Here is a 26,890-nt window from a genome sequence, read left to right on the forward strand (position 1 = left end):
CATCGCGCACTACAAGCAAAGGATGTTGGCGGTTGCACTCCCTAAGGAGTCCCGCAAAGCCACGATGTGCAAAGGGTTCGGTTCCACTCTGATCGGACCTGCCTTGAAATGGTACATCAATCTCCCTACCAGGTCCATATCTTTCTTCGCAGGCCTGAGTGACAAATTCGTGGAGCAATTCGCAAGTAGTAGAAGCCTGGAGAAGACTTCAGATGGTCTCTACGAGATCCTCCAGCTTCGAGTGGAACCCCTATGACACTACATAGGCCGCTTAAGCCAGGAAAAAGTGGCGGTCCCCGAATGCAGCATCCCTACCGTGATCTCTGCCTTCAAGAGAGGTCTACTTCCAGATGGGGGGCTATACAAAGAGTTGACCATGTACCCTTGCAAGACCATCGAAGATGGGTTGTCGCGAGCCTGGGCACAGGTGAAGTGGGAGGAAGATGTTGCTAGCCGTGCCAAGGTTCAACCAAAGCAGGACCAAAGGTCAGCCCGATCAGATCGAGGAGACCGAGAGGAAAGATCCTCCCAAAAAGGATCCAAGGACTCTGATAGTAGAAACATGGGCAGGTTCCAGTACCGGCCTCAAGAGAAGGAAGAAGGGATGTCGGTATCTACCTGGCCCGATATCTCCCATCTCTCACTATCAACACCAGAGCTGGTCAACGCACTGAGACTGATGGGCCAACATGTTAAGTGGCCTCCAAAGATGAAAGCACCTGACTCGTTCAGGAACCCGGAACTCTGGTGCGACTTCCATCGCGATCATGGACACAAAACCGAAGATTGCATCGCCCTGAGGATCGAGGTCAACGAACTACTCCAAAAGGGGCATCTCCGAGAATTCCTCTCAGAGAAGGCCAAGGCCCACCTCAACAAAGAGACAGCAGGGAGATGCACCAACCTCACCACCTCGCCACCTCGCCAAGATCGGGTGATCCATGTTATATCTGGAGGCTCAGAAGTAAGCGGAGCAAGCCACACAGCCGCAAAGAAAAGCACCTGTAACGCTAAGCATGGTCTGGAAACAACTCAACCAAAGCGCCTACTTCTAGGCACCGAGAAGATAAGCTTCACAGCTAAGGATCAAAGGAAGATCCTAGCTCCCCACCATGACGCTCTGGTTATCTCCCTCACCGTAGCGAACTGCTTGGTGAAAAGAATACTAGTAGACAGCGGCAGCTCCAGCAACATTATCTTCCAGATGGCATACCAAGATCTGGGGCTGGAGGAGAGCGCCCTGACGCGAAAGGTAACCGCACTCATCGGATTCAGCGGCGAGGTCAAGCACACCGCCGGAGAAGCTATCCTCCCAGTATACGCTGAAGGAGTCAACATGTCCACCAAATTTATGGTCTAAGATTGCCAATCGGTATATAACATGATCTTGGGGCGACCCTGGATTCACGACATGGGAGCAGTTCCGTCAACCCTTTATCAGATGGTGAAGTTCCCTACACCCTGGGGCATCAGGACAATTAGGGGAGACCAGGAGAACTCTCGATCCTGCTACCAGACCACCCTGAAGGGGAAGACCAAGGTCTTATAGCAATTACAAAGAAGACCTCGAACCCCGCAAATCCAGGGATCAGAGGTCAATGATACGAGTAATTGGGGGTCATTCCGGAGAAGGCGGACCCTGAATCATTCCAAGAACCCGAGGAATCCTCAGAGAACCTATTTTGACCGCTCCGCATGGTCTCCCCCGAAGCCCTTCAACGTTGCATCTGCTCGCAAGACCTTGTCCTCGCAGGACCCTCGTCCCCTGCCTTACATAGACAAGATCACCGAGAACCTTATCAGGAATCAGCCAGTGGTCTCGCGGATAACTAAGTGGGGCACAAGGAGACCTCCTCAGAGGGTACATCGGACGGATCCGGAGCAAAGGACGCAGGAGGGAAACACTTAGCCAGACAGGAGACCTCCGAACCTGGTCCCTCCAGTGGATGAATGTGACTACACGTTTCTTGGAAGTGCTGAAAAACTTCATCAACAGAAGACAATTGTCCTTGAACACTAAATGTCGGGGTCTGGACGCAAGAATGAGGCAGAACCCTGCAGAAGAAGCAGGAACCCTCCAGCAAGGACGCTCGTCCCAAAAGCAAGTCAAAACCTGCGGATCATCTAATAACAAGAGGTAAAACATGGCCTAACCACTGGGGTACCTCACAAGCTGATATCTTGTATGGTCTCCGGACCATGATTTCTATTAATTATTTTATCTGTTATTTAATCATATGTTTTCCTACTCCTATGTACGCTGAAACGTCTCCGGACAAAGCTTGTATAATAAAATAGTTCCGACTATAAGAGAGTAGTAGGAATGCCATAATACTTAAAGGGGCAAATGAGCTGGATCAGGTCCAAGAGACCTTCGATCCTGGCCAACCCTTAATGACAAGTGGTACGACCACAAAGAAAAACAAAATAAATATGAGAAATAAGGTAGGAATGGGTCTGCGCAAGCCCGAGTATGCCGTCAATACTACCTAAAATCCATGTATAGCCTCAGGCATATCGGGATCCCAAACAAAAATACCAAAAATGTGAAAGTACCTGTATTAAAACGCTACCTGCTAGAATAATATAGGGGACACGAGGTATAATTGCCCTTGAGAAAGTGAAAAAGTCCGGGAGCATCACATAATATTCTTCTTCTCCAAACGTGGAAAGTAGCAAAGCCTGGCACTTGGGTTTTCACCCACACCAACACCCTCTAAGTCTGATGGTGGCTTTCTGCAGAAAGCAGCATGCAGCACGGGAAATCGATAGTGACCAGCTTCTGAGCGGTAGAATGAGATACCCCAACAGGTACCAAGAGTGGCCTCACCTAAGGTGGCATAATGCGGTCCCTTTAAAACCTTAATTTCGGGTTCTGAGGAAGAACTCCGGGCTCAGACAGGCATCAGGGCCAAGAACTTATTGGTTCCCTAAAAATATTTCTGGGTCCAAAGACCATGAATCCAATTCAAGACCTCAGGGTCCAGAACCCACGGTTCCCTAAAAACGACCTTCGGGTCCTAAGCTTGTCAAAACTCTCCAAGTGACTCCAGGGTCCTAGAGGAGATCCAATTATACGAGATCCATATTGTCACCTAATCATTCAAGGGTCTAGAGGTTCCAAGGAACCTCAATACCCATGATCCGCGGGTCCTCCGACGTTCGTGACATCTAGACCCATGCGGCCCAGATCCTGTAAGAGACCCTCAAGCAATCAACGCTTAGCTCAACAACTCTTCGATTACGACTCGTGAGTCAAACCTCAAGGCCCCGAGGTCACTCAACGACCTGCAAACTTTCGAAAGATTGAAACTCGCCAAAACAATACGAATATCATCTACGAAAGGAGAAAAGATGCGAATCCCGAAGCATACTTAAAAAGGGAACAATAGGGCCATAGTCTTAAAACAACAAAAGACACAAAGCCTTGGTTCAAAGTTTCCAACCCTTATCAAAGGCAACTACAAAATGAAAGAAACTCCTTTACGGGGGTAAAAGTTCTGGAACAAGAAGGTCAGTTGGTGAGAGGATCGTCAGCAGACTCCGGCGCACCGCCCCTCTTAGGAACCTGTGGCTCATCATCGAAAAAAGGAACAGAGAGACCAAGAACCTCAGCCTCAGTAGTCTTCACGGTCTTGTATTGCTCCAGGGCTGCCGCAGGCTCCCAACTGTGACGGTGAAGCCATTCTCGCATCAGCTCCCAACAGGCCACAACCTTGGCACCATTTACGGCCATTGCCTTCTCATCATCGAAGACCTCTGCGGCGTATCTTAACTCACATATGTCCTCCTCCTTGTGATCCAACTGCTTCTGCAGAGAAGCGTTCTCCATTGCCACACGCTCCAGTGCCTCTTCCTGATTCTGTACTTTGAGCTTCAAGGCCTTAATTTCCCTCTCTTTGGCCAAGACAGCGTCTTTCTCCTCACGAAGCTGAGCGGTCAACGCATCCACTTCGGCCTGGGTAGTAGTCTTATCTTCCATCCTCTCCCCAAGATGGAATAGTTGAGACGCCGCCTGCATCAACATAATCCAACCTATAAAGAGAGACGTTGCGAAAGCAAGACAAAGAACATGATATGCTACCTGGAGTCGGTCACCCTGAAGAGAGCGAATGGCCATTGAAGAGTCTCCATCCGATGCCAGACACGCAGCGGTCAAGGGGAACGCCTTCGTATTCAAATTGGCCAGGACCTTAGACCAATTATCAGAGACGGGAGGAGAGGATTTGAGAGCAGAGACTTTAGACTTTTTCTTAGAGAACGAAGTAGCTGTGAAGGTAGTCGCCTGACGCCTGCTACTACCAACAAATTGGACCTCTTCATCTTCAACAGGAGCAGTTCGCTTGGCTGCAGCCTTCCTTGTGGACATCGTCTCAAGAGCTTTCTTATATTCCGCCAAGGCCTCATCACCTCTGGAACCCGACATCACGTCTGAAAGACTGAACCAACCTGGCTTAAATTCGTAGAAGGAAAATAGGAAAACTAAGATACAAAAGCTTACCTCTAATGCTACACCGATTTAACGCTTCAGCGCTTACAAGGAAAGAGACTTCGTGGCGTTCAAGGGGAAGCTCCAACAGCTGCTCGACCGTATCCCTTCCTGAAGGATAATCTGAGCGAGACATGACTGCATAAGAAAACAAAAGACATCAGCATCAGACAGTTAAAGAAAGTCGTGGCAGTTTCTATGACCCACCAGCTACACACCAATTGGGAGAGAGTCCAGGAAAAGACATAAAAGCAAACTTCAAAGTCCAACACCCCTCAAAGACAGGGCAAAATTTTTTTCTCAGCCTTCGAAAGCTCCAGCACATGAAGCGCTTTTCCACGAGGACGCAAACGATAAAACCCTCAAGATCACCGAGATTCTGCATAGCTATCAAGATCCTCCAGAAAGGAGGATTCTGCTGCCCAGGGGAGATCCTTCGAGATCTCGGCAACCAAAGAAGGAACCTGGTCTCTGAAACCCGATTCGAAGAAACCTTCATATACAGGGACCTCACCCAGCTCAAAATCCGAAACCCTATCACAAGGACGAGGGATCCGGATGGTAACGTCGTCGGGAAGACGAAACTTCCTTCTCCAGCTTACAACCTCCTCTACTCCTATTACCGATAGAGGACCCACCGGCGAAAATCTGTCTCCTCCCGGAGATGGCGGAGCCTCTCCAACGGTAGCATTCCTGAGTTCCTCTATTTTGGCGGTCAGATCCAGAGAAGATTCTGAGGAATCCATAGACTCACAGACCTCGTTTCCAACCCTACGTCTTGAATGAACCCTAGTACTTATCGAAGAAGAGCCGAGGACGAGATCTAATCCGTTTGTCATCGAAAAAAGTTCGGAATAAAGGATGGGGAGAAAGAAGGTGTTACATGAGAGAATGAAGACCTAGGCCTGAGCAACAGAGAACGCGCGAGATTTTGGTGAGAAAGAAAAGGAAACCAAAAAGTCCAGGCTGCAAAAACGGGGAAACAAAATCAAAAACCCTAAGATTGACTTACACGTGTCAAAAAGATGAGACTGCACGGGAAACGGAGTCTCAAAGCACGATGAGGGAACCTATCACTCAATCCTAGGGACCCAAAAAACTAACGGGACCTTGAGGAACCCATTACCAGTATCATCTCTCCGACTCTCTCCAGCCTATACGCAGCCTAAAACATCAGAGTTCCAACACCGTCATCTAGAGAAGATAAGAGAAACTACTACTAGACTCCGGTCAAACACGAAGGAACCGATCCTCACCTGGGTTCAGAATGAGTTCCGGCTCGAGTGGAACCCAGGATAGCAAGATCAATGGAACGGGGTCCTGCCTAAGGGGAGCCTGCTGAGAATGAGCAACCCTGATTGACTTGAGTGCACAGGTTATTCCCCGACTTCGATGACAAAATCGATAAATAAGGGGCAAACTGTTGGGGAAAAAATACCCCGGTATCATTTCCTCCAGCCTCCAAGCAGGACCCTGTAAAGACCCTCACGAGCAAATAGGATTTTGGTCGAGAAAAATCCCGCTCGACCAGTTCGGATTTGGTTCGACCAGAATTAAAAATAAAAAGCGAGCCAGTAAATTAATCTCTCGACGGGGCAGCCTTTTGGCCGAAAGACCATATCTTGATGGTTCTGGTCGATTGTTAATTATTATTTTCGATTTTTATTGATGATGGGTTTATTCAGAGCAGGTCGAGAATCAAAGAATGAAAAATATTTAGTCAAAACAATCCGAAAAATATCGTCAAAAATCTTAAAATTATTTCTGAACAGTCACATGCCTTGCACCTTCTAGCCTACTTGCTTCCTCAGTAATTAGGTCACATGACATGCACCTACTTGCTTACCTGCTTGCTCATTAGAAGTCACATGCTGGTCACAAGCTGTTTGCTTTAGTTGCTTGTATCTTTCTTCATGGAAGGGAAATGTTCAGCTGCTTGTGCTGCTTGGTGTGCTGAAGCATGTCACCAGCTGTCTAACCTCACCTTTGTCTCTTGTGGGAGCAAACCCTCAACTGAAACAACTCCTTATGATATAAAATACCATCTTCTCTCTTCTGGTCGTCCATGACCTGCAAGAAAACAAAAAAAAATTGTAAGAGTTTGAGAGAAAAATAAGAGAAAGAAAGAGAGAAAAATCAAGAGAAAAATTATGCTGGTTTAATCTTCAACCTCAGGCCAAAGCTAGAACATGTGGGGAAGAAGAAGATGAGATATACAGAATAAACCATAGCTTTTGTTCTGTTTCTGATATGAACCGAACCTTGATCTCTGTTTTTAATCGGTTCAGCCGGGAGCTAAGCTTGGAGGAGATCACCATCTCAGATCATCTAACCATGAGTTCTTGTGGTAAGCTTCAGCCTCTTGATTCATCGATGTTCAGAATAGAACCGTGGTGTTGTGGGTTGAGTAACCTATCTGGATTAGTTATATAAGCTCTTGTACGGTTCAGTTTTATTTCATTTATGATTGAATCAGTTTCAAAGAACCGTTAGCTAAGCCTTTTATGAACTGATTGGATTTAACAGAACATATTTGATCTTGGTCTGAACTGATCTTATCTGAGCTGAGATGAGTATGGTATGAATTTGTATTGAACTGATATGTTCTGAGTAGAACCAAATTGTTAGGACCTGAGCTTACCTAACCGAGCTGCTAGTAAATGATCTAAGTTGTTTCCACAGAACAGAACTGAATGACCTTGTATGACCTGCATTGATCAGTTATATCTAGCATAGTGGTCAGGATCGATTCTGTTAAAACCATTCAGGAAAACCTCATCTTAGACCAGACTGATCAAGCTTTGTCTTCCATCCGATCAGGTTTGAATTCAGATGGTCGAAGAGGGTGATCAGAACAGCCGGATCATGCCTTTCCCTCATTATTTTTAGGAGTGATCAGCAAGTGGTGAATGTTTAGTTGGGCTTGAGTCTAGTCTACCTTAGCCAATCTCATGGAATCAAAGGTGAGTCTAGATAGATGGTTGATCAATACTGAATGTAGATGATTGATAGGCTTTGTCTCTTGATCAAATATTGAATTGTTGAGGTGTTTACTTAATGTAAACACTTATTAAATATTTATGAATGATCATAGAGGTTTATTCCAAACTTTAGTACTTGTTCTCAAGTACTAATGCATATTTATAGTATTAAATATATAAGTATAAATCATCTGAAGTCTTATTGTATACTCACTCTCCCGAGAGTTTCCGCATTCCTGTGAATTGTTCATGCGATACGGAACAAGGTCACGAAGACACGATGATGGGGTCGCACCCTGGAGGCCGTGTAACTGCATGCAGCGTTAGATGTTCGATCTTGGAATATCTAATAGAGATGGTAGTTATATTTATTTCCCCGGCGTTAGATGTTCGATCTTGGAATATCTAATAGAGATGGTAGTTATATTTATTTCCCCGCTAGGCTAGGTTAGCCTTGGTGGTTTTCCGGGTTTAGTCTTTATATATATATATATATATTATAAGTATGAGTGAATGGCGGTGTCGTTGAGGTGATGTTTAAGATAAGATTCATATCAATGAAACATTGGGGTACGAGATTAGGCTCACTGAGTAAACTAGTTACTCATGAGTCATTTGTGATGCAGGTAACCAGTAGATGGAAGACCTTACTCTAGGACGGGAAGGAACACCATTAGCCAGCGGTAGTTTTAATATCCTTGCAAAGTCATTTTTATATATCTTATGTATAAGATTTGTAGACCGAAAACCTCGAGGTTAATTTATAACAAATTTTGAAAGATGTTTTTAAATGATGTATAAAGAATGTTTTTTTTAAGTAAAGGTTCCATATGATATTAGTCCTTGTCCGGACAAACTAACTATCGGGTATTGCTTTGTCGGGTTGAAAAGCCTAGAGTTATATCCGATAGGAGAGCTGGTGTTCTTTGGTTGTTGGTCTAAGGCGATCGGAAGTATTCTGAGAACCTCAGATCGACCATCGAGGAACATCGACCGTGTCATTTCCGGTCATCTACGATCGGGGGTGTCACAAACCCAGACCCTCGGGTCCCCGATAAAGGAACGCTCCAGGTCCCAGCTAGAAGGAACCCTGAGTTCGGTCCCTGAAACCGAGCTTCCTTCCAAGAAATGGAAAACTTCAGATAAGGAGAACCTTCCATATTTCCGAATATGGAAGAGTTTAACCTAATGGAACCGACTCTTAGACGACTAAAGGCTTAGAGACTATAATTAGACAGCTAGAACTAGGGTTTGTCGAATCTTCTTTATAACCTCTTTCGTTCTTGTTCATCTAGTCAATAAAACATCTCTTCAAGCCTATCTTTTCATTATTCTATCAAACCCCTAAGAAATACATACAAACTCACCCGTTGTACCAGCCTATCCATCGTTCTGTAGTACTCATAAAGAGCCGACACAAAAATCCCCTAACACTTCCGTTGACCGACATCTTCCATCCAGCATCGATCGATACTCTAGTCCGAACATCGATCGATACTGAGCCACAAGACATGGTTGCGACTTTGATACTTGTACGTGATGATAAGGGAGACCTGTATGCCCATGAGGGTCATCTGCGTAATCCAGTAGTTCAGAGGATAGGTGCTCAAGAGGCAGTAATCCCTGAGACTGATGCTACAAGAGCTGCTCAACCTGTAGATGAGGCCACTCGACCCATAACGCTAGCTGATTACAAACGTCCAGATCAGTTCTACACCAACAGATCAGTTATTCATCCTCCAACTATCCAGAGAGGGGATTTCGAGTTGAAGCTGCAGTACTACACACTCGTGGGACAAGCACCCTACTATGGGTTATCACACGAGCATCCTATGGAGCATCTGGAGAGGTTTGAGGATCTGATATCTGCTATTAAAGTCGAGGGAGTCTCTGAGGACTACCTAATTTACAAGCTCTTCAAGTACTCACTTGATGAAGAGGCTTCACACTAGCTTAAGCAGTTACCACCAGCCTCTCTCTGAGTAGCTTCAGGTAGGTCGTCATGCTCATCCACCGCCATTATCACGTATTTTAGATTACTCTCCTCCTTCTAGCGCCAAAGTGTTTGGGGATTTTTGTGTAGGATCTTTGTGAGTACTACGGAACGATGGATAAGGCTGGTTTCGTATTGATTTTGTATGTAAGAAAGTAGAAAGAAACGTTTTATTAGATCAAAGAGCTGGAACTACAACAGTTTTGAGCAAGAACCCTAGTTCTAGCTGCCTAGCTCTAATCTTTAAGTCTCTAAGTGTCGATCCCTTGCTTTAGGGTTTACATTCCCTTTATATAGTCTTCCTAAGGCGGGCCTTAGTCGGTTGCAGTAGGTTAAACTCTTCCATATGGAAGGTTTTCCTTATCGAAAGTTTTTCATTTCCCGGAGGAAGGGGGCAATCCTGAGATAGAACCCAAAAAACTCCCTAGCGGGGAACCGGGGTTCCTTCCAGTGGGGATCCTGGGAACCGGGGTTCCTTCCAGTGGGGATTCAGAGGCCAGTGTCCTGCCTAGGGTTTGGAAGATTTTAATACCTGAGTATTTTTCCCCAACAGGAGGCGACCTCGCGGAGCCTCCAGGCCCGGGACAACCCCGTTATCTCAAAGTAAGCCTATGATCTGTTCCCCGGAGTCCCAAATCCTAAGTCTCTGATTCTGAAGAACGCACACTGCCATCTCTCCAGAAAGGAGATCACTAAGGTTCTGCTTCGAAAACAAACCTAGTGGATGGCCAAGTTGGTCCACTACGCAGAAGCTAAAACGAAAGCTGAAAGAATTTTTTAAGAAAAAAAGAGGCCACAGCAAGGCCAATGTTTTACAAAATAAAAGGCACAAAGACCTGGAGATAAGTTTTAAACCCTCACAAAGGGCAGATACAACACAAAAGAAACCCCTAAGGGGTTAAAGAGTTCAGATAAGGATCAGGAGGCAAGAGGATCGTCGGCGACAAGCTCCGGAGTCTCCTCAGTCTCAGTCCTGTTAGGGATCCATGGCTCTCCCTCGAAGGTAGGAGCCGGGATCCCTTGTAACTCAGCTTCAGAGGTATTATCCATCTTGTATTGCTTCAGCGCACCCTCAAGGTCCTAGCTGTCCGTCTGATGATTTAGCCACTCCTTCATTAGCTCCCAACAACCCACCACTATGGTGCCGTTCACCGCCATAGTTTTCTCAACATCAAAGGTCTCCATGGCGCATCTCAAGTTGCATACCTCCTCCTCTCGCTGCTCCAACTGCTCCCTCACGGACACGTTCTCCGCTGCAGCCAGTGCCCCAGCCTCATCTTGGTTCCTCACCTTAAGCTTCAAGGCTTTGATCTCCTTCTCCTCGGCAAGGACGTTGTTCTTCTCTTCACGTAGCTGAAAAGTCAACCCAGCCAGATCAGCTTTGAGCGAAGCATGTTCATCCATCCTCTCACCAAGATGGAACAGCTGAGACATTGCTTGCGAAAATAAATTGATCGTTAGCAAACAAGATACCAGAAGAAATTAAAAGGAGGACAGCACATTACTTGAAGGAGATCACCCTGGATGAGTTGGATGGAAGCCAAAGAATCCCCCTTTGGAAGAATCAACGGAGTCAGAGGGAACACTTTAGTGTTAAGGGTGGCCAAAACTGTGGCTGGATCGTTCGTAGATCACGAAGCCCGAGACTTCTTTTTAGTAGAGGAAGCCAGAGCAGTCGCAGCCTCACGCTTGTTGCTCTTGATGAACCGGACCTCATCGTCATTCTTAGTTAGGGCAGCCTTCTTAGACGCGGGTTTCTTCACCGACATAACCTCCAAAGCCCTCTGATACTCGGCCAACCCCTCTTCACCTTTGGATCCCGACATATTGTCTAAAGCACGGCACCAGTACATCTCAGCTAATTGTTCACAATAAGCAAAAAGAAAGATCGGAGCTTTCCCCAGATGCTGCAACGTTCAAAACCTTCTTTGCTCACGAGAAAAGGGACCTAGCGACTCTCGATGAGGAGTTTCAATACGTGCTTGATCGTCTTCTCTTCCAAAGATGGATCCACGCTAAGAATCTCTGCAAAACGAAACAAGAAATGTTAGTCTTGTGATACGATTATCACCTTCACGACTCGTATTACCCACCAGCTGTGCACCAGACAGGGGAGAACCCCAGGAGGTACATGAAAGCAAACTTCTCGGTCCAGCGACCATCGAAAGCCGGGACGCGCTTTCTATTTTTCTTCGCAATCTCCTGAACCGGAAGCTCTCTGCCACGAGGATGCAGGTGGTATCTCCGTTCACCACCGTTCAGTTGGGTAATAGTATAAGAATGTAGAACCTCGGCAACCTCGATAGTAAGACCCTGAAGATCTCCTAAGTTCTGCAAAGCTATCAAGGTCCTCCAGGAAGGGGGGGATTCAGCTGACCATGAGAGATCTCCAGTGCCTCCGACACCTTCGCCACCAGCGAAGGAACTCGATCTCTAAAGCCCGATTCAAAAAACCCTTCATACACTGGGACCTCGTCAACTCTGAAGTCCGAAATTTGGTCTATATGACCCGAAATCCTAATGATAACGTCATCGGAAAGATGATACTTCGCTTGCCAGTTTGCAACTTCGTCCACTCCTATCGACGAAGGAGGGTGATAGACTATAGATTTGACCCATTTTCATCCATATTTTATAGGTGTTTTTACTAATAACTATTATATTATAGAATCTATTTATTATATTTATAAGATCATGAGTGTTTTGGAGATAAGTGATGATTTTGGAGCATTTTGGAGATATTTGGAGCAAGCACCAGGGATGACCATCGAGCTCGACCATCCGTCGATATTGGAGAGGAATAATCGATCGATACTAACATCTGCATATCGATTGACAGCAAAGCGCGCAGAAAGCCCGTTTGGTCACAGCTAACTTGAAACCCAAGTCTTCCCCATTTTACAAGATAACCCCTGACGAGTTTTACCCTAGTTATATAAGCTTTGCCGCCATGTTAGAGGCAAAGTGTGCTTTTCTACTGTTATTATTTTCACAGCAAAGGTTTTTAGGATTTTTTATAGATTGGAGAGAAGATCCAAAGTTATAATTTGTGATTGGAACTCCATTGATATCTATTTACTATTCTTATGAAGTTTTTATACTTAACTGCTGTTATGAATTGCTTAGCCATGTCTGAGTAGTTCCATTGTTAGATTTTAGGGTTTAAATAGGTTAGGAGGGATTAGCCCCTACTATAGATTGCTGAGTTGTGATAATCATCTTTAGGATTGTTCATTAATGTATGTGTCTAGATTAGCTTCCTAGAACATGCCCTTGGATTTGATTGATAAAAACGAGAGCTTTATTCTCATCCTGAAAAAATTCTAATAGAACTATGTTTCTTGCTATGAGCAAGGCTAGAGCTGATATAGTGAGCTTAGTAAGTTGTTATTCAACCCGCGCATAAAGCTTGACTAGAGCGTGTCGATCGATATCACACTTGAATAATCGATCGACAGAGCAAAAGGTGTATCGATCGATATCCCTCTAGGATTATCGATCGACTCTTTTTATTGATCAAAATACGACAGTTGAGATCAATTGATCTAGTTAATAAACAAGTCCAAACATTGCGAACGCTGATGGACTTGTAGACTAAGTAGTTGAGCTTTACATTATTATGCATACAACTCATTAGGCATTTGTAGGATTATAATCCCACGTTTTTTTATAAAAACCCTAAGTCAAAATATTTCCTTTTTAAGGACCAAAACCTCAATGCAGTTATTGAACAAATACTTGTTCAATATAAAAACTGCAATTTACATTTAAAAACTCTAAAACCATCTTGCTTAACAAATCATATTATATTTCCTAGGTTCCCTAGCTCCCTGTGAATTCGATCGCTAAGTACTACAAGTCGACCTCTTATTTGAGAGAGTATAAATCACTCCTTAGGGTAATTTGAGTGGTATCAAATTTGGCGCCGTTGCCGGGGAGCTTTGATCACCTATTTATCTAATTTTTTTTAAAGTTTCTGACATAAAAAAAAAATTCTTGGATTTTCAGGTAAATGCCCAGCAGTACCAGAATCAACAAGGAAACTCAAATGCTATTCTCACCATATCCTGCAAGTTTGGAGTGTTCTATCCGCAACGAAGCGCACTCTTCATCGACCGACAGCACTACTTGTGTGTCCCTCGATTCTGCTCAACCACAGTTGACCCATATGCTAGTTCCGTCGACCGATACTCGCTCATCCCTGTCGACCGACAACACTCACCTTCCATCGACCAACATCCTTCATCCGACATCAATCGATACTCCATCCTAGACATCGATCGATACTGAGCCGCGAGACATGGTTGCGCCTTTGATACTTGTACGAGACAACAATGGAGACATGCATGACTAGGAGGGTCATCTGCGTAATGAAGCAAGTCAGAGGATAGATGCTCAGGGAGCTGCAATCCCTGAGCCTGATGCTAATTCTACAGGTGCTACTTTACCTGTAGATGAGGCTGCGCAACCCAGAACGTTGGCTGACTACAACCGTCCAGATCGATATTACACCAACAGATCAGCCATTCGTCCTCCCACTATCGAGAGGGATTTTGAGTTGAAAGCGCAGTACTACACACTTGTGGGATAGTTACCCTACCATGGATTATCCCACGAGCATCCTATGGACCATCTGGAGAGGTTCGAGGATCTGATTTCTACTATTAGAGTCGAGGGAGTCTCTGAGGACTACATGTTATGCAAGCTCTTCAGGTACTCACTTGCTGGAGAAGCTCTGCATTGGCTCAAGCAGTTACAACCAGGATCTCTTAAATCCTGGAGCGACATCAAGAATGCATTCTTATGCAATTTCTTTGATGAAGCGCGTGCTGAAGACTTGAGGAGCAAGAATGCTACATTCACTCAGGAGCCTGCAGAATCATTCAGGGGCTCTGGGATCAGATTCAAGTCTTATCAGAGAGATTGTCCACACCATGGATTCAATGAAGTACAACTGCTCAGTACTTTCTCTAGAGGCATCGCGGTGCAATACCAGATGGCTCTTGATGCTTCCAGTAATGGAAACTTCAACACCAGAAATCAAGAGGAGGCAGTCAAGGTTATTGAAAACCTAGCATCCAGCAACAGCACCAACAACACTGATTTCGAGAGGAAAAGATCTGCCACCATCGTTGGGAATGATCAGATGGATGAGGTGAAGGCAAAGCTGGATAGTGTTCACAAGCTTCTCAGGAAGCAGGAGCTTTGTTGAAGATGCATAAGCTGTAGAGGGTAGAGCAGATGAAGAAGAAGTGAACTACAATGGTGGAACTGGATTCCAAGGTTCTGGAAACCAGGGTGGAAACATAAACTCCTATGGAAATATTGAAGAAGAAAAGTCATGGGCAATTTGCAATACCATGCACGGTGAAGGGTATTGAGTTCCCACATGCCTTGTGTGACACAAGAGCATCACATTACAAGAAAACTAGGCAATATCCGACAGATATTCCGACATAGACAAAAATCGTAGGAATATCCCTAGAGTTTTCCAACGAATATCCGACGAAATGCTAATTATGCTAGTGGTCGGAAATTCGTCAGTATATTTTGACGGAATTCCGACGACATATGTGCTTGTCGGAAAATTCTGACGACAAAGCGACGGAATATCAAGGGATGTAAATAACCGTTGCACGATAGTTTGGTAATTTGGGGTTTGTCGGTAGGTCGTCGAAAAAACGACAAATTTCCGAGGAACATTTTTGACCGTTGAAAATATTTTAAATTATTGAATATCCGACGAATTTCTGACAAACAATCCAAGAATTCTGACAGAATTCCGACCACTTATTTTTGACCGTTTTATAGCCGTTTAAATTTTTCTGACTTCTGACGGAAATCCGATGACCCTCCCATCGGAACTGTCGGCATATATTTCTATAAATACGAGCTCTCCTCATTCACTCTCCACCCTCTTCACTCTCTTCATTCTACAAATTCGAAAAAATCATCTCTTCTTCAAATTATTGTCGTTCGTGGATGGATAAATGATATACCATGGATTTGACCAATTTTTACCCATGATATATGATACACTAAAAATGAATCTTTGCTACTGTCAAGTTAACAGTGGTAATTGTATTATTTGAGATTCAATCCAGAGGACCAGTTTACTCTTTACTCTTATGAGTTCAATGTTAAGCTGAGAAACAAGTGGGTTTTGAGAATTAATTGTGACAAAAGTAACAAGAGTGCCTAGGTAATTCGAATTCAATTTAAATGAAGCTGGCTTAGGGTCAATGATCGGATGTTAATTGCAGAACTGAACAACTATTCAAGTGCGATGAAATACGGCCTAGAACTCAGATCACTCGGCTGGAACAACCCACTATCGTGATCTTGTTCCCTATGCATGTCGGTCTTGAATCCTAAGCTCTCGCTTGGAACAAGACGCGATAGCAAGCCTTAGATGCGAGATCTGATTAGTTCACTTAATACCCTAATATCTACTCTCGCTGATTAGGGATACAAAGCTCTTTCAATACATGTCAATTTATCTCCTAACGGTTAGCTAGGGGATTAAATCAAAGATCCAACATTAAGTGATCAGTTCAATGTAGGCAGTAAGATCAATATGAATGAATAACAGTTAAGATCACTTATTTGTGTTCAGTTCATGCAGCTAACACCCTACAACCCTAAGCAAGCTTAGCCTACTACTCAATCATAATGCAGGATGACACATACATGATTTCTGAATAATACTGCATATAAAATAAAGTAGAAAGACAAGGGTTCAGGATAATCTTTTCGTGAGAATGAGAGATGAAGCCTTCTCCCTTACAAGTTGCGTAAATCCAAAGAGAATTGTCTAGGTTTCTTGCAAAACTAGCGTAAGTAAAAGAAATGATAGCCTAGGCCTTTTTATAGGGAGGCGCTGGTCATAGGAAAATAAGAGAGAGAGAGAGAGTCGAAACTAGGGCAAACTTCCGGAAATGGAAGTTTCCTTAATGATCGGGAGCAGTCAAATGCTTGATCTCTTCGGGAGCAACCCTTGGGTTTTTCTAAATGACTGTTCCACGTTGAATCCTTCAAAACGGCATCCGACTTCCTGAATCTCTCTTCTTTACTCTTTCACATGCTCCCAACCTGGAATGATGTAAATTAAGCACGAATTAGGACTGAGAATTAGCTCAAAGTACACATAAATTGGTATTAAAAACATCACGTATCAATTCCCCCAGACTTAGATCCTTGTTTGTCCTCGAACAAGACCAAGCCTCAAGAACAGGGAGAAAGGTTTGAAGGAGTGGGAACTCGCTTTCTCTGAATAACCATGCTCTTACCACACATCTCTGAACCATACAAGCTGTAGATTCATATCAAACACCTTTACCAGAACACCCCACGATTGCTGTTCGAAGATCAGCTCCATACTCTCTATCTCATACCTGAAAAAGGTTTCACTATCGAGACAAAACTCCTTAAAAATTATTTTAGAACAGCGTGAGCTTCTCATTACAAGCACTATCCAGGGTAGACGGGTTGATAAGGAATAGGCTGTTTTATGGTGGAGCTGAGAGTGTTTAGGGGTTACTGTGTTTGAGTGCATGCAGGATATCGCGCAAAATAGCAAGAGAGGACGGATTTATTGAAGCCCACAACCCTTACTCATTTCTGCTTCACGGATTGGGTTGTTCTCAAATGTGGATCAATCGTGCCACTGTTCTCCAGCTCTTGACTTCTTTTTATTCCTCAAAAATCTGCACCCACTTCTTGCTCACCCTTTTCCAGCAACATGCATCTCTCGAATCTACCCTCCCCATCTCAAAAATAAATTAAAGTATTTCAGAGAGTTTTTTTTTTTGAATGGAGATGGAGAAAGGTATGGGGATGAATGTTTTGCAGCCACTGGGGGTCTATCCTTTGTTTCTCACGGGGTGCCATTGTTCCTCTTGCTAGACCATGCACCCTCGACTGTTCCTTTCTTTAAGGATTGATCTTGTTGACTGTTCTCATTCTGCTTGCTCTCTTCTCTGAGTGTAATGTGTCAACGAGTAAGGGGCTGTGTCAATCCTATCCTCTCCGGCCCTTTTGCACATATCTGCACATATGACATTGAAAAACAGAGTGCATGAGGGTGAAAATAAAGGCTTAGGTAGAAGGTTGGAACTAGCTAAAAATGAGCTAGCCGCTCAGGATCAGCAAGATTGGTAAAAAGAATAAGAAGCCCTGAGCGTTGGTCTCGTTTCCCTGATCTAGTGCCCATAACAAGAAGAAATTCAGTCAAGATTCGGTTCAAGTTGGGTGGAGTTGAGTCTACCCAGTGTAACCTGATCGGATGAGAGCTTCTAGAGAATCAAATGAGATGAGTTGAAGGGTGTTCCAGGTCCAAGTGTGAGTTCTTTCATCACTGCTAAGGTCACTGGATAAGAGTGTTAGAGCACGAGGTGGTTAAAAGAATATATCACAAGGTCCTAATTCCCACAAGAGTTTTAACTGACTCGATCCTAAACGGACTCGATAAAACATCCAAATGACGCAAGGACTGACTCAAAAACAAAGAAACAAAGAAATAGAGTTTCAGCACACAGTGCTTCCCCCAGGCTTAATCGACACCATCCCTGGTGGAAATGAAGCTGAGGTCAGCCAAAAAGCAACACAGCATAAAACATAAAAATAAAGAGTTCAGATGGATAGAACAATAGATAGAGGATAGTCCTTGAGGACTCAGTCGGACTCGCCGCTCTCGGCTGGGTCAAAGGATCGCCTGTTGCACGAGCGATGAACCTCTTCTGAAGAAGGGCCAGTTCCCATGGGCTCCTTGCCTGGTCGGTGCTATCTTGGAGGTCGCTCTGTCGTAGACTGTCGCTGGCCGCTCCCTCCAATGCATCCTCCAATGACGAGGTGGAGTATCCTCCGCATGAGGCTGTTGTTCTTTCGCTGCGAGTCCACCATCCAGCGTCTGTAAGCTTGATCATCGGTCACATCGGCTAGCTCTTCGAGGTCGTATGATGGGTCGGCCTCGGGGGTGATGTCCTCAACGTCATCCATGTCTTTGTCGGGGACTGCAGCACGTGGATCAGTGCAAAGGAGTTTGGGTGGAGGTAGGAATCATATGTTCTCGAACACGCTGAACCTGGTGATCTCGGGGTGCGGCAGTTTGGTGAACAGCTGGGTACCGGCTTTATCGAAAAAGCTGTAGGTCTCTTCATCTCGCATGATGTGGCACACCATTAGGTACCTAATGTCGAGGTACTGGACCTCTTTGTTGATGCTGTACTTGCTGAGATCAATGCCAAAATGCTTGAAGAGCGGTGTCAGCAGGCTACCGCTCCTGTCCTTCTTTTTTGATCCGTGCATAAGGCACTATCGCCGCTCGCAGATCATGGTCATGAAGTTGAAACCGGGATTCGTCTTAACCTTTTGAATGGGAAAGCCGGATCCAGAGGCGCGGATTTCATCCTGAATACCAGTGTACAGGGTTTGCAGCTCCCCGTTGGTGACCTTCGAGGTCAGATCCTTAGCGAACAGGAGGTTTGAGATGATCTTCGCGATGACACGAAGCGCGGGGTTCCGGATCTGCGACTGGTAGACATTTCCGGCTGTGAAGTTCCCATTTGCAATGCAGTCCCAAAAAGCGTTAGAAGGAGAGAAATTTTTCGCCACCGCTACTCCCTTCGGTTCAGTGGCCATCTCATAGATTTCATTTAGCTTGTCGAGGGTCAAGGAGCAGTACTCTCCGTCTGCCATGAAAGAGAACGAGCAGTTGGCATAGGAGGGTGCATCGGAATCCTCGTAAGTGATATTGGCTGTGGCGAGCACCTGGCGAACAAGGTCTGGGTAGAGCTCGTGCGTTGTATAGTACAGAGGAGCAATCCCGATGGCGTGCAGCGTCTCGAATACATCCTCGTCGATCCCAAGATCAGCCAAAGTTTCCGCGTGGCAGAAACAAGTGGGTAGCATGTCAACTCGGAGGAGGGCATTGTAACGCGCTGCTGTCCCCTTATCCCACCCCTCGCAATTGAAATCCAAGAGCAATGGGCTGTCGAGATCAATCGGTTCACCCTCTTGTTCACGGGGCCATGGGTAGGAGGCGGGATGTTTGTTGATGTGCTTGCGGGGGTGGCGTGCTGCATGTCGCTCTCGTTCTCTTGGCGGATTGCTTAGTTCTTGCCATCTGGAACAGTCGATGGGTTGTTCTACCAGAAGAACAGTCCGTTGGTTGTTCTAGGTGAAGAGTCCGATTTTTCTTGTTTTTTACCTACAAAATAAATTAAAGAAGAAAAAGAACAGACTATGTAAACAATGTATGTACTGACCAGTGGGTTGCCTCCCACCAAGCGCTTGGTTAAAGTCATTAGCTCGACTTGGATCAATCGATCAGGCTGATGGGGGATCTCTTAGGGGAATTTCTTCTCCCTCTGCGATAGTGGAGTCAGCATGGTAATGCTTGACGCGCTGCCCGTTCACTACGAACTTGTCGCATTTTCTGTCCAGTAACACAACTGCTCCGTAGGGTTGAACTGCCTTAACAGTGAAAGGCCCGGACCATCTAGACTTCAACTTCCCTGGGAACAATCTAAGCCTCAAATTGAAAAGCAAGACCTTATCGTTGGGTTCAAAATGTTTGGCAATGATCCTCTTGTCATGGTAGGCCTTGGTCTTCTCTTTGTAAATTTTGGAGCTTTCATAGGCGAGGTGCCTTATCTCCTCCAGCTCATGGATCTGGATCATGCGTCTCTCGGTTGCGGGCTTGCTGTTGAGGTTCAGTAGCTTGACTGCCCATGCAGCCTTGTACTCAAGCTCGACGGGGAGGTGACATGCTTTACCATATACCAGGTGGTAGGGGGTCTTTCCTAGCGGCGTCTTGTAGGCTGTTCTGTAGGCCCATAGTGCATCGTCCAGCTTAAGTGACCAGTCTTTTCGCGAAGTGTTGACAGTTTTCTGCAGGATGCTTTTGATCTCCCTGTTGGACACCTCAACCTGTCCGCTCGTCTGTGGATGGTAAGCGGTCGCCACCTTGTGCTTTACTCCATTCTTCTTTAAAAGGCCCTGGAATGCCTTGTTGATGAAGTGTGTTCCACCATCGCTGATTACGACCCTAGGCACTCCGAACCTTGGAAATATGATTGAGCTGAACATCTTAGTCGCCACTTTTGCATCATTCGTAGGGTTTGCTATTGCTTCTACCCACTTAGGCACGTAGTCAACGGCGACAAGGATGTACTTGTTCTTGAAGGACGAAGGAAATGGTCCCATGAAATCGACTTCCCAACAGTCGAATACCTCAACCTCTAGAATGTAATTCTGAGGCATCTCATTCCTCTTGCTGATGTTCCCAAGTTGCTGGCATGCATCGCACCTGGCTACGTAGGCTTGAGCATCCCTGAACATAGTTGGCCACCAGAACCCTGCTTGGAGGATTTTGGAAACCGTTTTGAATGTAGCAAAATGACCTGTGTAAGATGAACCATAGCAGTGGTGCAGAATTCCTGGGATATCTGCCTCTGGAACACACCTTCTAAATAAACCATCCTTGCCTTGTCTGTACAAGAACGATTCATCCCAAACATAACGCCTTGCCTCCCTCAAAAATTTCCTCTTGTCGTTTCCTGTGAACTTAAGGGGTTGCTTTTCAGAAGCTAGATAATTCGCAATCTCAGCAAACCATGGGAGGTGAGGGTATTGCTTTGGGATCACGGCGACTGGATGTTCCGAGATGTGAGAACAATCGGGTGTCTTCCTCGGAGGTTGTTCCGTGATGCTGGAGCAGTATGATGTGGTTCGTAGAGGTTGTTCCGCGTAACACAGACCAATCGCTTTGACGTGTTCCACTGGGTGTTCCTCATCAAGAGTTGTGTCGTCCTCAATCTTCATTCTGGACAGATGGTCAGTGACCCCATTCTCGACACCTCTCTTATCTTTTATCTCCATATCAAATTCTTGGAGGAGAAGAATCCACCTTAACAACCTCGGTTTCGCATCTTTCTTTGTGAGCAGATACTTAAGAGCAGCATGGTCTTTCTTTGTGAGTAGATACTTAAGAGAAGCATGGTCTGTGTGCACAATCACCTATGATCCCACTAGGTAGGACCTGAATTTTTCGAAAGCAAAAACAATAGCCAGAAGTTCTTTCTCAGTCGTAACATATCTGCACTGAGCTTCATCCATAGTTTTGCTTGCGTAATAGATCACATGAAGTTTCTTGTCCTTATGCTGCCCAAGTACTGCTCCAACTGCAAAGTCGCTTGCATCAGTCATGATTTCAAAGGGGAGGTCCCAGTATGGCGGTTGCACAACAGGTGCGCTGACTAGAGCTCCCTCGATGGTGTGGAAAGCAGCTAGACACTCACTGTCGAAATCGAATTTGATCTCCTTGCAGAGCAGTCTGGTGAGTGGTCTTGCTATCCTCGAGAAGTCCTGGATAAACCGTCGGTAAAACCCAGCATGACCCAAGAAACTCCTGATGGCCTTCACGTTTGTTGGTGGTTGCAAACTCATCATCACCTCGATCTTTGCCTTATCCACCTCAATTCGTTTCTCGGAGATCTTGTGCCCTAGAACAATCCCGTCTGTGACCATGAAGTGGCACTTCTCCCAGTTGAGTACGAGGTGTTTCTCCTCACATCTTTTAAGCACCCTGCACAAGTTTGACAAACATACATTAAAGGAGCTTCCATAGACGCTGAAATCGTCCATGAAAACTTCCATAATGTCTTCAATCATGTCAGTAAAGATTGACATCATGCAGCACTGGAATGTTGCTGGCGCATTGCACAAGCCGAATGGCATTCTCCTGTAAGCGTATGTTCCGTAGGGGCATGTGAACGTCGTCTTCTCCTGATCGTCTGGATGGATGGGAATCTGAAAGAAACCTGAATAACCATCTAAAAAACAGTAATATGGGTGGTTAGCCAATCTCTAAAGCATTTGATCAATAAAAGGGAGTGGGAAGTGATCCTTCCTAGTTGCTGCATTTAATTTCCTGAAATCAATGCACATGCGATGTCCTGTCACTGTCCTAGTAGGGATGAATTCATTCTTTTCATTTGTGGTACGACATGAACAGGACTGACCCATTTACAATCAGAAATGGCATAGATCACACCTACTTCAAGAAGTTTCATTATCTCTTTCTTAACGACATCTTTTAGATTCGGGTTTAACCTCCTCTGATGTTCGACAGAAGTCATTGATTCATCTTCCAAGTGTATTCTATGCATGCATAAATCAGGTGAAATGCCAGGGATGTCAGCTAGCGAATATCCTAATGCCTTACGATATTTTCTAAGCTCACACAAAAGCAATGCAGTTTCCACATTATTCAGCTCAGCATTCACAATGACAGGATATGTGGAATTCTGACCTAAGAAAGCGTACCTGAGCCCTTTGGGAAGGGGTTTTAGCTCAACCTTGGGAGCCTTAAGCTCGCTCCAGGGATCCTCTGGTTGGTTCAGTGTAGGGGTCGCTCCAGATGGAGTGGTCTAGCCCCTGTTGCTCTCCTCCCCCAGACTTAGACTCGCTACCATTCTCCCCATGCTCCTCGCGGAGTCAAGCATCTTAGCATATCCATCTGCATCAATGTTCACAACACTTTGCTCGGCTTCAGCTCTCACCAGTGCAAGTTCTAGTGGGTCTTCGGTAAGAATCTCCTCGATCATTCCTTCTTGTGGTTGGAGCGGATCAATCCCTTCATTGACCTCAAAGGTTTGCCCATCCAACATCGGCTTCTTTAGCAACTCATCCATCTCGAATTGCATAACTATGTCCCCGAGATTCAGATCAATCTTCCCCTGTCGCACATCAATGATAGCTCCAACAGTACATAAGAATGGTCTTCCCAAGATGATAGGATCCTTAGACTCTTCTTCCAATTCCAGAACAACGAAGTCTGCTGGAACAGAGGTGTTCCCCACTTTCACTTGGAGATCCTCAAGAATACCAACCGGGGATTTGACTGATCTGTCTGCGAAAACCAAGGACATCTTAGTCGGTTTGAAATGCGTGTATCCTAGACGTAGAGCTACAGAGTACGGCATGAGATTCACGCTGGACCCAAGATCAACCAAGGAGCATGCGAAAACTGTCTTCCCAATCTGGATAGAGAGGACAAATTTTCCGGAATCCCCTCGCTTCTTAATTTGCCTGTTCTGAAGCACTGCGCTGCAGTCCTTGGAAACCGTCATGAACTCGCTCTCCTTTGATATTTTCCCTGAGATCAATCCCTTCATAAAACTGCACATGGAGGGCATCATCTGGATCGCATCCATCAAGGGAAGTCGGATGGTTAGATCCTCCAGCATCTTCCTGCATTTTATTTCCTCTTTGTCCTTATGAGTGACCTTCGCTGGAACAGAGTAAGGGACCTTCGGAATGTATTCGCGAGGAGGAACAGCCTCTGGAATCGGGCGCACTGCTTCAGCTGGTTGTTCTGAGCCTGGTGAACCTGTTTCAACTGCTGGCTCTGTATTCCTCTCATCTGTTTGTTCGGCTGGTAGTTGTTCTGGATCTTTCTGCTTCCCTTTCTCAGCCGCGGTGAACCTCCTCCTTTCTGGCTCGGAAAGTTTCTTCCCGCTCCTTAGCTGAACCGCATTGCACTCCTTAGGGTTTTTGTCTGTTTTACCAGGTAGAGTACCTTGCTGCCTCTTGACACTCTCGGCAGTCTAAGCTATCTGAATGTCCATCTGTCTCATATGGCTTGCGACATTATCGTATTTGGTGCTCAGGTCTCCGAACATATGGTTCATTCTAGTATTGATCTCGGTAGTGACCTGGTTCAGAGCTTTCCCTTGGAGCTGTTTTCCTTGGAGGAGTTGCTGCAACATGGTTTTAGTTTCATCTTGCGGAACAGTGACAGGGGTGGAAGTAGCGACTTGAGTGTTCTGGTGGTTCTGCATCTGAGGTTGATTGCTCTGTGGTTGGCTTAGAACATAGGTTCAGGGTTGATAGCTCTTCTGATACCCCGAATACTGGCCCTGGCTGTTCTGCGCTGGATCAACTGGTTTGTCCTGCTTAGGCCAGAAAAGTTGTGGATTGTTCCTTACGTTAGGGTTTGGGTGGTAATTCTTCAGCTGCCACCCTTGTCCATTTACGTAGCTCACTTCCTGCTGATCGTCTCCTGCCTGCTCAGCTTCAAATGCCTTGTCGCCTGTATTCTTCTCAGGAGTTGCTTCTTCCATTATGAAAACCTGGCTCTGGTTTCCCTTAAGCAGTTGGTCCACCTTCGCCGCTAAGTCGTCTATGCTGTTCACACTTTTGGAGTGATCATGCTCCTTGTTCTTGTTGAGTGAACTAGAAGCCATGTTCTCAATCAGCGCGAATGCACCAGGGGTGGTCTGAGTCATGAAGTCTCCGTTACTAGAAGAATCAAGGGTGTTCCGGTACTCATAGCTCACTCCATCGTAGAACACCTCCAATATGTAATCGTCATCAAACCCATGGTGTGGGCACTCCCTCTAGTACTCTTTATACCTCTCCCAAGCTTCATAAAAAGGTTCATCAGATTTCTGCTTGAAGTTGGAGATTCTATTCCTTAGAGCCGCGGTTTTGAATTTTGTGTAGAAGTGGCTCAGGAATGCTGATCGAACCTGGTCCTATGAGGTTAGAGAACCGGTTGGGAGAGATTGCAGCCATCATGCAGCTTTCCCTTCGAGAGAAAATGGGAACAGCGTGCACTTGACGTAATCCGGTGGCACTCCATTAGAGCGAGAGAAATTGCAGATCCTCTCAAAGGCCTCTATGTGGTCCATTGGTATGTCTAAAGTGAGGCCACTGAATGTGCTCTTCTGTACCAGACCTATCAGTGCAGGTTTGATCTCATAATCTTGTCGAGTACAGGTTGGAGGATTGATGGGAGAACGGTTAGTAGCGAAGTTCCTCGGAACGTTTCGCTCCCCAATAAGAGCACCACGCTCCTCTCGCGCAGCATTCTCGGCTGCTTGCTCTTGTGTAGCTTGTTGCTGATTTTGGATGGTTTGCTGCATCTGCTGCATCTGCTGTTGCTGATTCTGCATTTGTTGTTGAATGAGTGCCAATGTAGCAGTGAGGTCATCCATATTGCCATGATCACCCATATTGGTGTCGGTTGTTCTTGGCTGTTGACGGTTCTGTCTTTCTAATCTTGCGAGTTCTTCATTAGTCAGCTGATGTAGTGGTCCTTGTGCGTTGCTCCGAGTATGTCTACTGGTCATGCACTTGGATCATCTGTTCCAACAAAGAAGTAAAGCAAGTTAGATATCTCAGACTAAATATTAAACTGAAAAATAAAGGTAAAAGCTTAGTCCCCGTCGCAACGTTGATACACTAAAAATGAATTTTGCTACTGTCAAGTTAACAGTGGTAATTGTAATATTTGAGATTCAATCCAGAGGACCAGTTTACTATTTACTCTTATGAGTTCAATGTTAAGCTGAGAAACAAGTGGGTTTTGAGAATTAATTGTGACAAAAGTAACAAGAGTGCCTAGGTAATTCGAATTCAATTTAAATGAAGCTGGCTTAGGGTCAATGATCGGATGTTAATTGCAGAACTGAACAACTATTCAAGTGCGATGAAATGCGGTCTAGAACTCAGATCACTCGGCTGGAACAACCCACTATCGTGATCTTGTTCCCTATGCATGTCGGTCTTGAATCCTATGCTCTCGCTTGGAACAAGACGCGATAGCAAGCCTTAGATGCGAGATCTGATTAGTTCACTTAATACCCTAATATCTACTCTCGCTGATTAGGGATACAAAGCTCATTCAATACATGTCAATTTATCTCCTAACGGTTAGCTAGGGGATTAAATCAAAGATCGAACATTAAGTGATCAGTTCAATGCAGGCAGTAAGATCAATATGAATGAAGAACAATTAAGATCACTTATTTGTGTTCAGTTCATGCGGCTAACACCCTACAACCCTAAGCAAGCTTAGTCTACTACTCAATCATAATGCAGGATGACACAGACATGATTTCTGAATAATACTGCATATAAAATAAAGTAGAAAGACAAGGGTTCAGGATAATCTTCTCGTAAGAATGAGAGATGGAGCCTTCTCCCTTACAAGTTGCGTAAATCCAAAGAGAATTGTCTAGGTTTCTTGCAAAACTAGCGTAAGTAAAAGAAATGATAGCCTAGGCCTTTTTATAGGGAGGCGCTAGTGATAGGAAAATAAGAGAGAGAGAGAGTCGAAACTAGGGCAAACTTCCGGAAATGGAAGTTTCCTTAATGATCGGGAGCAGTCAAATGCTTGATCTCTTCGGGAGCAACCCTTGGGTTGTTCTAAATGACTGTTCCACGTTGAATCCTTCAAAACGGCATCTGACTTCCTAAATCTCTCTTCTTTACTCTTTCACCTGCTCCCAACCTGGAATGATGTAAATTAAGCACGAATTAGGACTGAGAGTTAGCTCAAAGTACACATAAATTGGTATTAAAAACACCACATATCAGTATATAAGTATTTTAATATCTATATACTATATATTCTATACT

At 45.1% G+C, this 26,890-nt stretch overlaps 1 protein-coding gene and 1 non-coding gene across 2 annotated transcripts; both read left to right on the top strand.

The window, feature by feature from the left end:
• The first annotated feature begins 376 nt into the window (after window positions 1-376).
• Window positions 377-1,360, top strand: LOC106441514. The gene has a single exon (XM_013883321.1). The coding sequence runs from the start codon at window positions 377-379 to the stop codon at window positions 1,358-1,360; it is 984 nt and encodes a 327-aa protein (XP_013738775.1).
• Window positions 1,361-24,841: 23,481 nt separating this feature from the next.
• On the top strand, window positions 24,842-24,948 carry LOC125590884. The gene has a single exon (XR_007326886.1). It is a non-coding gene; the product is annotated as a small nucleolar RNA R71 (small nucleolar RNA).
• Window positions 24,949-26,890: the final 1,942 nt, after the last annotated feature.

The sequence above is a fragment of the Brassica napus genome, chromosome C7, assembly GCF_020379485.1.
Source record: "Brassica napus cultivar Da-Ae chromosome C7, Da-Ae, whole genome shotgun sequence".
Classification (NCBI taxonomy): Eukaryota; Viridiplantae; Streptophyta; class Magnoliopsida; order Brassicales; family Brassicaceae; genus Brassica; species Brassica napus.

Bases quoted from the DNA above. Each gene is read 5' to 3' on its own strand.
- LOC106441514 (XM_013883321.1), top strand. From the start codon at position 377: ATGTACCCTTGCAAGACCATCGAAGATGGGTTGTCGCGAGCCTGGGCA.